General features: G+C 40.1%; 1 protein-coding gene across 1 annotated transcript in view; it reads left to right on the top strand.

The window, feature by feature from the left end:
• mtor (mechanistic target of rapamycin kinase) overlaps positions 1-16,343 on the top strand; it is a 107,218-nt gene that overhangs the window by 78,632 nt on the left and 12,243 nt on the right. Inside the window, exons 37-46 of the mRNA XM_084721693.1 lie at positions 1,694-1,809; positions 6,409-6,526; positions 7,076-7,273; positions 8,399-8,499; positions 8,681-8,777; positions 8,905-9,003; positions 9,128-9,250; positions 9,836-10,018; positions 10,631-10,765; positions 13,428-13,602. Of these exons, the coding sequence (XP_084577819.1) occupies positions 1,694-1,809; positions 6,409-6,526; positions 7,076-7,273; positions 8,399-8,499; positions 8,681-8,777; positions 8,905-9,003; positions 9,128-9,250; positions 9,836-10,018; positions 10,631-10,765; positions 13,428-13,602 (1,345 nt within the window). The remainder of the gene's footprint in view (positions 1-1,693; positions 1,810-6,408; positions 6,527-7,075; positions 7,274-8,398; positions 8,500-8,680; positions 8,778-8,904; positions 9,004-9,127; positions 9,251-9,835; positions 10,019-10,630; positions 10,766-13,427; positions 13,603-16,343) is intronic.

Raw genomic sequence — 16,343 nt, 5'->3', positions numbered from 1 at the left:
TCCAGCACAACAACACTTGCCAAGGCTTCCACCTCCCAGCAGTGGTTACCTAACATTATACAGTATGTTTCAAACTACATGTCACCAGAGCAACATTGGATTGAACTGCTCTGCCCTGTGCCATTTGTCTACCAAGCACACCCAGCCACATACAGTATATACACCCCCCCAAACACACATAAACACACCCACAGTTATTGCCAGGTGTTGAGTAGTCATTGTGGCTCCAGAGCGTTGGTCTCATTAGGGGGCTTAGGTAAGTGTGAGCCTAAGCGTTACTGTTGCTGTTGCTTGGGCCAGCTGCATCGCTCACCAGGCCAATCAGAATATGAAAATAACACACACAGCTGGAAAAGACGGAGCCACGGTTTCCGGTGTTTTGGAACTATAGGGGACGTCACCCCAGTAAGTCACTCATCATACTTGCCTTGTCTGGGGTCTTCATGCTGTGTTCAGAGCTTGAAAATTGAGTGCAAAGTCCCTCAAAGTCAGAGATCTTACTTGTAAACTTGAAACAAATCCATCCTGACTTCATGAAGAAACAGTTGTCTAACATCACACAACAATGCCAATACCCATGGAAGCACATATTATAAACGGTAAACCATCAACTAAAAGGCAACATTCCCTATATTACTGTTACCCTGTGTGTCGTTTTTCCTCCTGTTTCATTTAGGAAAGGAGGGTGCACTGTTGAGAGTTCATTTGAGTGTAGACTTGCCAAAGAAACATCAGTTTGTCATGGTCAGCCATGTTTTTTGTTTATGTTTGGCATCATACACCTGGAACACTCGGAGGTCGTAAGTTGGAACTTTCAACTGGGAAATTCCATCCTCCGACTTTGACTGGAACGCAGTATTACTGAGTGAAACTATGCAATAATGGATCCTCTACCTGAGATAATGGATTATAAGTAAGGGCAAGACATGAATTAGGGCTTGAACACAATCATTTTTCAAATTCATTTCCATGTGGAAGTTCAGATAGTCAACCTAACTGTAATTTAAGTGTAAATAATAAAGACAGTGTCAGCCTGACAGCTGAGGATTTTCACTGATATGAACAGAAAATAATGTCCATTGTTGTTTTGACTTTGACTGGACAGTCGTCTCTGTAAGATCAGTAAAATGAAGACAAATAAAAATAGCATATAATTCTTCTTGACATATGTAATAGTGTGAACTCTGTTGTTCTAGGCTGTGCTTAATCAGTGCCTAATTAAGTGAGGTTATTTAAGATGATGTAAGTAACTGTCATGTTTGACGAATATGCAGGTGGCATCAAAATGTTAGTCGATTAATAAAATTTTCCAGTATGTTTGGACCTATTTTTTTCCTGTGACAAGAGTATCCTGCCTTTGAGAGCACCAGGCAGGCCTGTAGTTCCTTGTGAGTTGGTTGAACCATGTTTAAACTGTTCCTTCAACCAAAAGGAGCATATAATTGTACCATTTCTGGCAAGACATGCTGATAAATATCTGGCAGCACTTCACCACGCTGGTGATGTTTCAGTGAAAGGCTACAGAATACATGCTGAAACTGTCGAGACAAAAATGTGTGGCAAATGTGCTTGTCATTTTAGCACCATCTGTTCACTCTTTATCACAAATGACATGCCCGTATTTAATTTAAAGTTATTCCAGAAAGTTCCACAGAGTATTTACGTGTCATTGCTTTGTTTTGTATCTCTCCAGATTGATGCTTTCCAGCACATGCAGCACTTTGTGCAAGGGATGCAGCAGCAAGCGCAGCACGCCATCGCAGCCGAGGACCAACAACATAAGCTGGAGCTCCACAAACTGATGGCCAGGTCTGCCCTTTTCTGGAATTTCAGTAACAGCAACTTCCTAATGACTCTTTGCCGCAGAGAACATTTTGACATGTCACATTAAGAAATGTGCAGGTTTAAATAATAAAATTAATGACGGCTGAATTCCGTTTAGCGGCTTCAGTTTCAGGTTCCTGGTGTTAGTAATGCTGGCTCATTGTCACCCAGTCATGGCTTACTGGAACACTTGAAAATAGAGAGCCATCGTTAATGTTATTAGTAACACCTGTGGTTTGCCTGCTGTAACAAGTCAAACTATCTGCTGTGAAAACAGCTTACGGTGGATATAAAGTGTCTACAAAAGTGCTCCAGACCTTTTCAGTTTTAATGAGAGATGCAGATACAATTCCAGGAAAAATTCTCTATCATTAGATGAGATAAATAGCACATTCTAAGTAATCTGTTGAACAAATTATATTAATTAGCCTTACTCTTGTGCCTCCTGTCAAAAAATAGAAGACTTGGAAAGGTTGTATCAATTTCTGATCTCCATCAAATGCTCACAGATGCTAGAACTAATTCAACAATGTTGTGGAGAGAGATAATTGACTCAATGTGAAACCTTTAATTTTTGCATTACTACAAAATCATTTTGACATTACAGTTTCTTTATTCTTTTAAGTTATACGCCCTTATCAGACCAAATCACATCTGTAAAACTATTTTGACATAATTAGTTCAGTGGCAGCATGAGTGAAATGATATGAGTATGAGTGGAGTAAGTGAATCTAGACAAATAACGAGAAACTCTTCAGTGGAATTGTGTTGGTTTATGAGAAGGTGAGCAGAGTTCAGCACCTGCTGCTTTCAACTGCTAATTTCATATAGAAATGTGACCAGTGAAAGGAAGGTTATAATAGCAGTTTGAGTTCCCATAACAGATGGGCAGAAGGAGGGGCGAAAAGGAAGTACTAAAACTTAAATGTCGTAGCTTCACATGAACGTCCTCTTATTTCATTAGATGTAACCATTAATCAAGCTAAGAATTGACTGTATTTTGCCAGCACAAGTACTAAGATTGCATTGGTACACTTGATTCAAAACTCTTAAGTGCTTGTTAGAAAACTCTCATTTTATCTTTTCAGAAGGATGCACAGATAAAATCGATTCAATGGCTTTTGTTTCGTGGCACGTATGATGAGTGAAGCTCCTGAGGGAAAGTCAGATTGGCCAGAGGTAATCTGGCCAATCTGTAATTTTGCATTTAGACGTGGTTCAATAGTATTAAATCTCAGAAGTAACTTTGTGCCAGCTCTAGCACAATGGAGAAAACACAAAGCAACATGCTGAGGTAGGGAAAAAGTAACCTCATGTATTTTCTGCCCTCATGTTGTAAACACACAGGGTCATGTACAGTGCGTTCTGCTCCTTTTCCATGAGCATGACCCAATCTGGCATAGCACCTTTTACTAGTCCTTTGGCGTCCTGTGGTCTCTTTCAAAGCTGGCCAGATTCTCTGAATGTCTCACCTCAAACTTCCCAATAAAACGATCCCTTTTTGGCAGTTTGTCTCAAACAGCTACTTATCATGGCACAGTGCCTACAGGTATCAAGGACCAGGTGTGTCTCTTCCACAGTGCTGGTGGTTTGCATCTACATCTCTCCTACTGGGTGTCTTACTGGGTGTTGTGCTCCTCAGATAACAGCTCTTGTACCTTTGACACTATCATCATCTTACCTCACTGTGGGAAAAGATGCAGTATGGACTCTGTTTCAAACAGTTGTCAACAAAAAACAGATTTTTTGAAAAACTTGACATTCAAATAACTATCATGTGTTTTCAGACACTGATTTAGGGGATTAGAGAATGGAAAGTTTCATATTCCCCCAAATTGCTGGGAATTACTTCAAAGTCTTAAAGAAGTTGTTTGCTTGGTCTTGCGGTCTAATGGAAATATTTGAAGAAGATATTTAAAGCTCTGTCGTTTTGGTTTGAATGTTAGTTGCTTGCCAGTGCAGGAGAGAATAATAATTTTTCAGAGAATCTGACTGCACTGCTATGTGTACCGTGTTGGTCAAAACAAGCAGGAGAAGAGGTACGACCTGCGAGCAGACAGGTATAATCTTGTGTACTGTAAAACATACAGTAGTCTCATCTGTCCCTTTGCACAAAGACTCTGCAGTAATGTGTACCCTCCCATTTCATAAATCATACATGACATAGAAGCGTGACAGGCAGAAGGAGCCTTTTTTTGTTTTGTTCGTTATTTGCATCTTCCAGACAGTGATTCTGGCTGCCTGAGGAATGCATGTTGGGGAAAACACCTGTATAAAGTCAGTCAGGATGGGTTCTCTCCAGACGTGCTGACACACTTTCATGAATACAGGTCGGCTGCATGGTATGGAGCACACCTGGAGCACTCAGTCAGACACTCGCATCCACACAATCACATGGACGCCTCCACTCTCTCCCCAAAGAATCCAGTGCAATTTTGCCGCTATTTTACGTAAGATCAATAACCCTGGCGTCTCGTGTCTAAATAAACATGTTGTTCCAAACGTCCCCAAAGACCCCACACTCCTCCCGCTCCTTTCCCAAATGTTCAACCTGCTAACAGTTTACGGAAACAATTCGGCATAGACGCTCTGAACCCAAACTGTACGCTCATATGGAAAAGCACTCAGAACAAATTACGTAATCCCGAAAGAACAATTTGTTGGAGTTGCTCTGCAAACAGTATTCAAACTCCTGTCAAATAAGTTGACAACACAGTGCTTGCCAGTTGCTCAGTTTGGTGTAGTTGCATGTGAATTATATGCCTTGGAACCGCCAAACACAACTACTTTGACTATTTGCCCGTAAGCATCTGTGTCTGTGAGGGTGATGGATCAAGCTAAGTGCCCCTCAGGGATCCACAGATATCACTGTCGACTTAAATTAAAGGAAAAAGTGGTTTGGATAATTGAATATCTGCAGATGTAATCCCAGAACCTTTCAACAGATAAATGCGCTGCTGCCTTAAGTAGTGATACTTTTGATAAATGCCTACATGATTTCCAAGTCTTGTATCATTATCTCGCTCCTTTTTAATGGACTGCCCTTGGGTGCACTAAATGTCACCGCCAACCCTTTATAAGCAATGACAACATAAGTGTGGTTATAAACTCATGAGGATGTTTCTCTGCATCTTTGTTTCCTCATTGCTAATATTGTCATGTAGTCACTGAATTACTGCAGAGCTTCTGTTAACGACACTGACCTCACTAACTTTTATAGTCTCAGAAAAGTTGAGATGTTTCATTTGAATGCAGCGCTCAAAATTAAGGATGTTCTGTTGTCCCAAGGACAATAAAAATAGCACCTGGGACACAAATATACGATGTCTGGGACAATTCTGGGACAGAGGAGAAACTTATCATTACAGATGAATCCATTACAGTCATAATTATCATTTATATTTCCGCACCACAGTTGCCTCAGAACTTGCTTTTGGTCGGAACTAATAGGTTTATAAAAAGTATGGTTTATGCTATGTACAAGGTGAAGCTGAATCATTAAATGACTGTTTAATTAATCAACTATTTTGATATTTTAATTGTTTTGAGTCATCCTCTAAGAAAATGTGTCCTAAGTCTCTGGTTTCTTTACTGCTCTATGACAGTAAACTGAATATCTTTGGATTGTGGTGAAAACAAGACACTAGAGGATGGCATATTGGGATTCAGGAAACACGAATCAACAATTTTTTAATTTTCTGACATTTTATGGACCAAACAATGAATCCATTAATCAAGAAAATAATTAACAGATTGTTCCATAATGAAAATATTATTCATTGTAGCCCTTGTGCAAGATTTTTTTTTGTGCACCGGCCAAATGGCTTGTGGAAGTTCAAATACTACCAGCCATCATATTACCATATTACTACTGTAGGTTCTCCAACACACTTGAAAAGGGAGAATAAGACAAATATTTGCAGTCTGCAAGCTCACTGCTAGATGCCACTAAAGATCTAAGCACTGGGCCTTTAAAACAGGCACAGTCGTCTTGTGTGGTGCTAAGCCCAGGATGTTAGGTGGTAAGTTGTTTTGGTGGAACATTTGCACATGGGGAGGTGAGACCTGGCATGAAAATGTTTAAATACCCACAAAAGAAAATGTAACAGCGACCAGGTGCTAACTTGTCATTTTCAGCGTTTAGGTTTCTAGCTTGGAGGTTGTTGTTGTTTTCCATAGCGACAGGGACTTTGAAAACACAGATAGCAGATGCTGCCTGAAATAGGCAGCAGACTAATGGGATACTTATACCCACAGTCTACATCTGGTGAGGCAGACTACTAAGTTGCAGTACACTGAGGAAAATGGTTATCTTCAAGTCCTAGTAGGTTTGCAGCGAATGTCAGTTTGTGTGTTTGTCATTTACAGATAAAATTCAAGGGCTTTTCATAGGAGCTTCATTGTTAGCTTGCAGTTTTATAAATGCTGGTGTAGACTCTAGAATCAAGCCAAAAGAGACAGATAATCTTAATACACCATGCTGGACCTATTTTTCTTAAATAAAGTAGTAGAAAGAAAAGCAGTAATAATCTCACATGAAATGTCTCCCCTCTGTCTTTCCATCTCTCCCTGTCTTCCATGTAGATGTTTCTTGAAGCTGGGAGAGTGGCAGCTCAGTCTGCAGGGCATCAATGAGAGCACCATCCCCAAGGTCCTGCAGTATTACAGCCATTCCACCGAGCACGACCGCAACTGGTACAAGGTCAGTCCCTCCCTGTGAACTCTGACCCTTCACTTCTGACTTCTCTCTGGCTGCAGTAAAATCCCAGCTGTGTTGGCAGGAGGTCGCCCTGCCACTGATGTGTCACAAGGAAAACCTTGGACCCCACTTTATTGCCCTTTAACCAAACATGTCATAACAGCTGTTTGTTTAGTTTCTGTGAGTGCATGGCTCATTTATTTTGCTTATGAGATTGTTATACTCATGGTGCCTCTTGTGATGCAGCAAAGTTATGAGGTGATGGAAGAGTTGAGAGCCTCTCTGCTTTCACTTCTCCATGCCTTTGCTGCAGGCTACCCACTTACCCCTTTCCCCATCCGTCCTCACCAACTCCTTCCAGCTTTCAACATTTGATAGCTGGTTGCTAATCACAGAATAACATCAGAGTCATATCATTGGATCAGAAAAATTATAGCCTACTGGGAGATATCTGCCCCTCAGTATACTGGAAAATGACATCATGAACGAACATGGAAGTAATTTCCAGTCACAGATATCCAGTTTCACCCAGTTTGTACCATCTTCCAACAGGCCTGGCATGCCTGGGCGGTGATGAATTTTGAGGCAGTGCTGCACTACAAACACCAGAACCAAGGACGTGATGAGAAGAAGAAGCTGCGACACGCCAGCGGTGCCAGTGCTAACAGCGAAGCCAGCAACAGTGACAGTGAGGTTGACAGCACTGATCACAGTCCTGTTCCCTCACCAGGCCAGAAGAAGGTCAATGAGGTGAGAGTAAGAGATTTTTCAACCACTCCAAGTCCAACTAAAGTAGAAATCTTAAGTTAAAGGGATAGTTAGAATTTTTTGAAGTGGGTCTATATGAGATACTTATCCATCGTCAGTGTATTTCTTACAGCAGATGGCGGTTAGCACGTCCCAAGTTAAGAGAAGCAGTAGTCCCAATGTAGGAGGCTAAGCAATGTACTGCTGAGGACAGGGTCAGCAGCAAAAGGTATTATAGCCACCTAAAAAATCAGTTAAAGTGAACACTTTATTTAGAGTATTTATACTGTTTGCCATCAGACAGCCTTTTCCAAGGGGGAACACAAGTCAAATATCACTCATCCCAAAGTGACCAGACTCTATTGACAAAAACAGTAATTTAATCACAAAGAACATGGAAGTTGCTGGTCTACTGCTGCTTCGAACACTAACTTTCTTTGCGTTACTGTTCTACTTCAAGTTCATGTTCACAGAAGTCACTAAATATTAAAACAAAGTAAATGATTTAGGCAGTGGTAGACCAGCAACATCTGTGTTCTGCAAGGCAAAATTGCTGTTGCTGTTTCCTGTCAGAAAAGGCTGTCTGACAGCAAAAGAAAGCAGTGAAAATATTTGAGATTTAGCAAACACTTCACTGATATGGATATTTTTAAGTGTATAAATAATAATATGTAATAATATATATTGCTGCTGATCCTGTTCACAGCGTGGTGGTACTCCTCTGTCTCTCCAAACTAGTGGGTGTGTGGACTGCCATGAAATAAAAGCAGTAAAGTGACTACCAATAAGTATCTCATAAGACCTCACTTCAGATAATCTGATCCTTCAGAGATATCTTCACATTACAAGTACACTGTCTTCCAGGGACAAATGGAGCATTGCTTTAGCCTGACAGGATATTATTATGGCCATACCCAGAGCTTTGAAAAATTAGGTTCGCTTCATCTTTTCTGTCCCCAATAATGATACAATTTGAATTTTTGAAAGCTAAATTACTCTGAATGTTCTAAACCTTGCCATCCACGTGTGCGGTCAACAACCTACAGAACAGAACGTTCTCCAGTATAGCTTTTTTTCCCCTCATTTGTTGTGCATGAAAAACATCTGCTGTGTGCTGTCCCTCCATAGGACCTCTCCAAGACATTGCTCCTGTACACAGTTCCTGCTGTCCAAGGTTTCTTCCGCTCCATTTCCCTGTCCAGAGGCAATAACCTGCAGGACACGCTCAGGTGAGTTAAATGACTGTAACACACTCACTGGGCAAGTAGTCCAAGTAAAAAGACAGCACCCATAGTCATTGACACCCAACAGATTTGGTGTGTGGTGGTAGGAGGACATCTAGTGGTTGACTGTAATAAATTGATGAAGAAAAGATTATGATTTAATCTTTTATGTTTTTGTACTGTTCAGGGTCCTGACTCTATGGTTTGATTACGGTCATTGGCCTGAAGTGAATGAAGCCCTGGTGGAGGGCATCAAGACCATTCAAATAGACACCTGGTTACAGGTAATACATGCACACACACTTGAAGTGGATATAGCCTAGAGGTAACAAAGATGGATTAATCACTAAAGAGTTTTGCACAGACCAACTGAGGCTGTGTCCTTATTCCATTGTCTCTCTGCCTGTGCAGGTGATCCCTCAGCTCATAGCTCGAATCGACACTCCTCGTGCTCTGGTGGGTCGCCTCATCCACCAGCTGCTAACAGACATCGGGCGATATCATCCCCAAGTAAGTCTGCTCACATTACTGCTCATGTTGTTTACAATATAAAACAGAACCAAGAACACATTTCCTGTGGTGATGTAAAGCAGTGCTGTCAGTAATCAGCGATTGTTGGATTGTTCACTTCCAGGCTTTGATCTACCCACTGACTGTGGCCTCTAAGTCCACAACCACAGCCCGCCACAATGCTGCTAACAAGATCCTGAAGAACATGTGTGAACACTGCAACACTCTGGTTCAGCAGGCCATCATGGTACACATATTTAATCATTTATATTTGGCATTACTCAATAAAATTATCATCCTAACTTACAGAGTTAGTTCTTCAGGGTAAAATGGGAACTTCTGCTGTTATGTCGCAGCAGAACAAGTTTATCTCTTGCTTACAGATACAACTTGAAGTGTTTTTTTCCTATCCTGATATGAATTAACAACTTTAGAACAAGAGTTCCTACTCCTGTCTATTAGTCTCACATAAAGTGTAGTCATTGGTCCCATTAAAAAAACGAAATTTTCAGCATTAGAAATCTCAATCAGACAATCTGAACATCTTCTTCTGCCACTGCTATATACTGTAGATGCAAACATCTCTATGAAAAGAGTGATTGAAGTCCTAGAAGGGAGGGGGTCGGTCTGGCCTGAAGAGGCTTAAACTTGTTTTTTTCTTCTTCCTTTTTTCTTTATCAATATAATGTTTTCATATTTTTCTTCCAGAAAACTTAAAAGTAATCTAAAAAGTAGATATAATCCATGAAGGACAGATACCTCATATTTTTAGTTTTTAGGAGGAACATCAAAGAGCAGTCTGACCTTTTCATTTTCGTTTTCCTTCATCCAGGTGAGTGAGGAGCTGATCCGAGTGGCCATCTTGTGGCACGAGATGTGGCATGAGGGCCTTGAAGAGGCTTCACGTCTTTACTTCGGTGAGCGCAATGTTAAGGGCATGTTTGCTGTGCTGGAGCCTCTACATGCCATGATGGAGAGAGGACCGCAGACCCTCAAAGAGACCTCATTTAATCAGGTACGTGTCAGTTTCAGTTGAACTTAGTTTATTGTTTGCTGTGGCACCATTAACTAGAGGCTTTGCACGTCTCATTTCCAACATTGATTAAAAGTTGCATTTTTTTTTTGTTGTTGTTGTTGTTTTTGTTGTGTGCAAAAATGATACCACAAATGAACCTGTGGTTTTTTAATCTGTTGTTTTGACATTCAGTGGAAGTTCAATCTTTAAATATATATAAATATATAAACACAAAATTGCAAAACAATACAATGTCAAAAAGTTAAAGAAAGAGTGAATATTTTTGTAGGAATTGTAAAATTAAGTACATATATTTTATCACTACAAATAAACTGGGTTTGTAAAGTGTACTTTACAGCCACAAATCATACCAGTGACCTGAACTCTTTGCACAAGCAGCATCAGATGTTTCCATTCAGACTAGCTTTGCAGATATACACTGCTCAAAACAAAATACTTAGTGAAATCCCATATTAATCAGTTTGGAACATATTGTGTATTTGTAAATGTTTAACATTCACTTTTATAGTCCTGCTTTGGCAAACCACTTTCATTTAATTGAATGAGTCATTGTACAAGGACTGAGTGTGTTTGTCTTCCTTCACACGACAGGCTTACGGCAGGGACTTGATGGAGGCTCAGGACTGGTGCAGGAAGTACATGCGTTCTGGAAACGTCAAAGACCTGACACAGGCCTGGGACCTCTACTACCATGTGTTCAGACGGATCTCCAAACAGCTGCCACAGGTAAGTGAAATTTCAGTCACTGTACTTTTTTAAAGAAAAGTAATTATTATAAGTATGCTTCAGTATGTTTGTGAAGAGACACAAACATGTACCTGTGAATATGAACTACCTAAACGTATGTTAAATCAGACAAATGTGGCTGATGAGAGTCCACTGAAACAGCAGCTCTAAAGCTCCTGGGAAAATTAAAGCTGACATCCTGCCAGTTCTGCATTCCTGTGTCCATTCCAGTCTCCTTTCAGATGTGATGAGATACATTTTGTCTTTCATGTCCTGACTCGTTCTTTGATCTTATGACAGGTAAATCTGTACGTACTGTCTCCTAAAGAAGGAGCAAGATTCAGCAGTGATTGGAACATAATAATGCAGAAACAAGGGATGTCTTTCATTCTTCCCTCTGGGTGAAATCACTGAACAGGAGGCCAAAAATAGTGTTGAAAGATGTCATGAGAGAGGGATGATGAAAGGCAGAACATCATGGGATTGTATCGCTCCTTTTGATATCATACACTCAGCAGACAGTTTATCAACTAAATTTTGAGATACATTTAAATAATATCTGGTAGAATTTGTTGCAGCTTATTTTCCTCTGGGTGTCTGTAGTCAGTAATGGCTTTAATTAATCTTTTTTTGGCTCTGTTATTAGCATGTACTCTTAATTTTACTGTTGTGATGAAGAATCGGTGCATTATTTATTTATTCAGTTTAACTTTCGCAGCATCTCCAAAAACACAATTACACAGCCAAAACACAGAACAGAAAACAAAGAAAAAATTAGGCACTATTTCCCATCACCATTCCAACATATTTAGTTGCTGAATACCATATATGGTCTCTTATATACCAGACAGGTGGGTATGTTAACATGCGTATTAAATGGAAAATTCATCACTTTTTTCCATGAATGTCTACTCAGTGTTGATGGTAAATGTAGTCAATTGAAGCAATACATTTCTCAGTGCATGCTATATTGACAAAGATTATTGAGTTTTCCTTCTTGCAAAACCATTGTCATCAATGTCAGCATGTAACAGGGTGCATTGCATGAAAGTGTCTGGCGCCCACATTGCCATCTATCACCACCAAAGCCTATAGCTATTACTTTATTGGGCAAAACATAGCAATAGGTGATGAAAATACTCATGGCCCTTGGCTAACCAGAGGTGGAGACAACAAATAGCTGAAAAAGCTGAAATAGCCTGTAGTTCTTTCTTAAAGGTCCAATGTGTAAGATTTGCAGGGATTAATTTGCAGAATACAGCAGAAATAGAATGTAATATTAATGTTTTCATCAGTGTATAATCCTATTAAAATAAGAATGGTTGTGTTTTTGTTACCTTAAAATGAGCCATTATATCTACAATGGGCGTGGGTCCTCTTCTACTGAGGTCACCATGTTGCACCACCATATTTCTACAGAAGCCCAGAATGGAGAAACCAAGCTGGTTCTGGAGATGGCCATTCACATTTTTCACAGCTTTTGCAGCCTCTGTAGTTTCTCTGCATGCTTTGAAAGGGAGGTAGAGATGAGGTGTTTGCAGTTTGCTAGTTCATCGCTAGACGATACTAAATCCTTCACACTGGTCCCTTTACACTAACTGGATACAGAGAGAACAACATACTTTGCAACAGGAGAACTAGGTTTTCTTGATCTATATAGCACACATTGAGTAATTGAGAAATACATTGTTTTCTGTGGACAAGTGGAATTGACTATATGTATCTTAAACACCGACAGGATATCTACATAAAAAGAATTTTCCCTTTAACATTTTCATGATGTTGTATATACACAAGTATTCTCTCAGTGAGCAAGTATTCTCTCTTTGCTCACACATGGATACTGTATCCCAAAAGCTGGATTAGCTGTTTCAGTGGTGATGAACCTGTCTAGGATACATTTGCTTTGGTGTCCCACTCAAAGTCAGTTTGGAAAGTCGTGAGTAGATGGCTTAATCTTTAATTACATTACAGTGGGTCTTGTTTGCTTCTGGGGTGCAGCTAAAATTGAGCTGATAGATTCCTCAGCCATCATCACGTTGTTGAAGAATGACATTAAAAATAGTTCTGTCAGGAGCTCTCGCTTCATACAGCAAATGGAGACGGCAATGCTATTTGACACTGTGGCATGGTCCTGCTCTCAGGGACATGCCCCCTGCTGCAACATTACAGTAAGCAGCATGAAATACACAGCAACAAAATAGCATGCTGGGAGCATTGCACATATTTTTCCCCTGGGCATTAACAGAGAAATAAACCCTCTCCAGGATGCATCCAAAACAGTACATCCAGAGCAGGTTGTAGCTCGGATAAAGTAACCAAACATTAGCATTCAGAATTCAGCTGTAAAAGCCTGTAAATAGTCTGCCAGAGTCCGGTGTGCTGCAATTTAAACCAATGATGGGTGAATGCAGACAAACAGAGAATGTATTTATTGATGCACATAGAAAGTGAAATGTTCCAGTCATCTATTAAAGGTTGTGTACAAACAACTCTTTTCTAGATAAGATCTTAGCTTGGATATGAGCCAGTGTCTTTAACACTCTGCATATTGTTTCAGGCACTGTTGGCAGAAGCTGTTCACTGTGCACTTTTTTTTTTTATATACAAACTGATTGTCTCTTTCTGTGCTGCATCCCCACCTCATCAACTTTCCACGCAGCTCACCTCCCTGGAGCTACAATATGTGTCTCCGAAGCTGCTGATGTGCCGGGACCTGGAACTGGCTGTACCAGGCACTTATGACCCCAACCAGCCTATCATCCGCATCCAGTCCATCGCCCCCTCCCTGCAGGTCATCACCTCCAAGCAGCGCCCACGCAAGCTCACCATCATGGGTAAGATTAGGAGAGAATTGCACAGGCCTTGTGGCTCCGAACCCATTATATTAGGAAAATAGATTAAAGGATATCTGCAGTCAGAGTCGTACACTTTCAACAGACGTGGGCCATCGCATTAGAGAAAATTCAATATTAATAGAAACTTTACCCCAACAACAAACAGCTCCAAGGCCATGGTTTATTTTGAACTCATCAGTCATGGAAAAGTCTGTGTGTAGATAAAAGACCAGAATAAAAAACTTCCTCACAAACAGAAGCAAGATCAAACTTGCATTGAAGTTAAAGGTGCACCATGTGGCTATATGTCAAAATGTTGAACATTATCAACAGAATGGGAGGATGTCATAGTTATGAAAAGACATAAACAATGTATTGTGTCGCAGTTGGAATGCTAACCAGCTAGCCCCAGCCTGCCCTGTCTAGTAATACCACATACCACTGTTCTTATAGTTTTAGCTGGGAGATGTATGTGAGCATCAAGTTTGCTACTTTCACAAGCTCTCTTTGCTTATTTAGTCAAACAAATGATCAAAATCAACTCAAAATGTCAAGAAAGGAACTATTTTTACACCTATTCAGCGTTGGGATTTTTTTGTTTGTTTTTTTTGCCTAGTTGCCTAATTGCCTAGTTGGGCAAGTGAGTCAGAAATCTACTTGCCCGAAGTCCATTTTTACTTGCCTCTGAACAAGTTGGCTTGTACTGAAAAATGTCCATCCCAGTTTTTTGAGTCCAAGGTGATGTCTTGTTTTGTTAGTCCAAAAGCCAAAGATATTCAGTTTAATGTGATAATAAATGGAGAAAATTGGGAAATCTCCATACTTAAAAGGCTAAAAACAGCATTTTCTGCCATTTTTGCATAAAAAATCACTTTTGATGTGAACAGTTAATTTATAATCAAAATAGGTTAATGGTTTACTTCTTTTTTACCACTTGCCCAGTTGCTAGATTTACTACCTCAAGAGGCATTTCATTTTCCCCAGGCAAATGGGCAATCCTCATTGCTGAGAACTGAACTGTACACCTTCTGAATTTAAGTTAAAGTTTTTCTGTTTTACCAAACTAAGGCAAGCTTGTACAACACACGTCAAACTCAACAGGAGCAAAATAACATTTACCAAAAAACATCTGCCTCTCTGATGCTCATCCTCTCTCTCGCTTCATGTCTCTTCTGTATGCGGGGGTCCCAGTCAGAGCTGTTGTAAATTGCCTCAGTACAGTTGTCAAGCAGACTTCCTCAGTCTTATAGACTGTGTTCGGTCCTGGTTCAGTTGTGCACACTGCCAGACTTGAATCAGCTAAGCGACACTAGCTATAGGGCTAATTAAGCTAATGGCAGCTACTAGGCTAGTTACAGCCAGCATTGTTAGAGTATAGTGAGCAGCAGTTACTGAGTACTCTGTTGATATGCTATGATAAAAGAAAAACTACTTTATTTTAACTTAGTGGCAAGGAAACTCGTCGTTGGTGTTAATTTGAATACAGAAATAAATAAGTCTGACACCTCATCCCCTACCCTGCTGTGTGAGTTGAAATACGACACTGAAGTGTTTCTAAAATGGCACAGCGCTATAAAGTCACCTTGTCTTGAAGCCAAATCCTCAGATTATCAATCACAAATGGTTCACTCTACTTCACTCTTTCCCACCGCACTGTGATACCTTGTTCTGATGTATCCCATCAGTGTTACACAACATACTCTGTAAAAGATGATAGCCAATAAATCAACTGACCTCTGGAGCAAGACTTCAGATTAAGACCTGTCACCCACTACAGGCTTAGATTTACTGTCGGTGCTCTGTCCCCCCAGTGACAGACAATACACTGCTTACTGGGATTGTCATTAGCAGTAGACTGGGGGATAGAACAGGGTCTAACTCGTTCCACTAGAAGTATTATGTCGCTCCATTAGAGGTAGTATGGCAGTTACAGTGTTAGTGACATCATTGTAATGTAGTCTGTTGAGAACAACTGAGGACAGAATAAGATAGTGGAACAATGAGATACATTTTCCTCTCTGTCATGCTGAAAACTTGATTCTGCTTCAGAGGACTGAGTTGATGTCATAGTTCATCAGTGCATAGATACATATTTTCCACTCCATGTGAGATGATCAAGACAATGCCTTGGACCACAATCAGCAGACAGAACTTCATCTCAACTTTAGAAGGTACTTTCAGTGTGAAAAGCCTTGAGTTTGTTCTGCTGTACAAAGCATAAGTGGGGTTCTTTTCTATGGCTCTGTGATTATTACCACTTTACAATAAGACTATTGTAGAAGAAAATATTTTATTTCTTTCTAGTTTGATTCTTTTCTTGGTTTTGGTTTCTACATATTCTTATTTAAGTTTCTGCCTCTCTGCTTAGACCAACCATTTTACATGAATTAACATACTTCTCACTGAGAGAGACTTATAAATTGTGTTTCCCCAGACACCCTCTCTCTGGTTGACTCCCCCAGTACACATCTTTGTGTTCCTGTAAATCTGTACATAGACCTGGTAGAAACTCTGTTGTCTGACAGAATAATGTCACCATGTTGTGAGGCTGTCTCCACAATGCAGTGAATAAAACTCATCTTGAACCAGCCATAGATTTTTGACCTGAGAGAATCTTTTTCCTCTACACTACCCTTATAAATTATTTATAATTAGATTAATAATGAGGTTGTAAGCCCTTAAAAAAATTATAAATCATCATTAGAAACAAGGTATAACACCAGTTTCATACATTGATGTGG

This window comes from Lutjanus erythropterus, chromosome 6, assembly GCF_056507025.1.
Source record: "Lutjanus erythropterus isolate fLutEry1 chromosome 6, fLutEry1.hap2, whole genome shotgun sequence".
Lineage (NCBI taxonomy): Eukaryota > Metazoa > Chordata > Actinopteri > Lutjaniformes > Lutjanidae > Lutjanus > Lutjanus erythropterus.
This window is presented reverse-complemented; position numbering and strand designations above follow the sequence as displayed.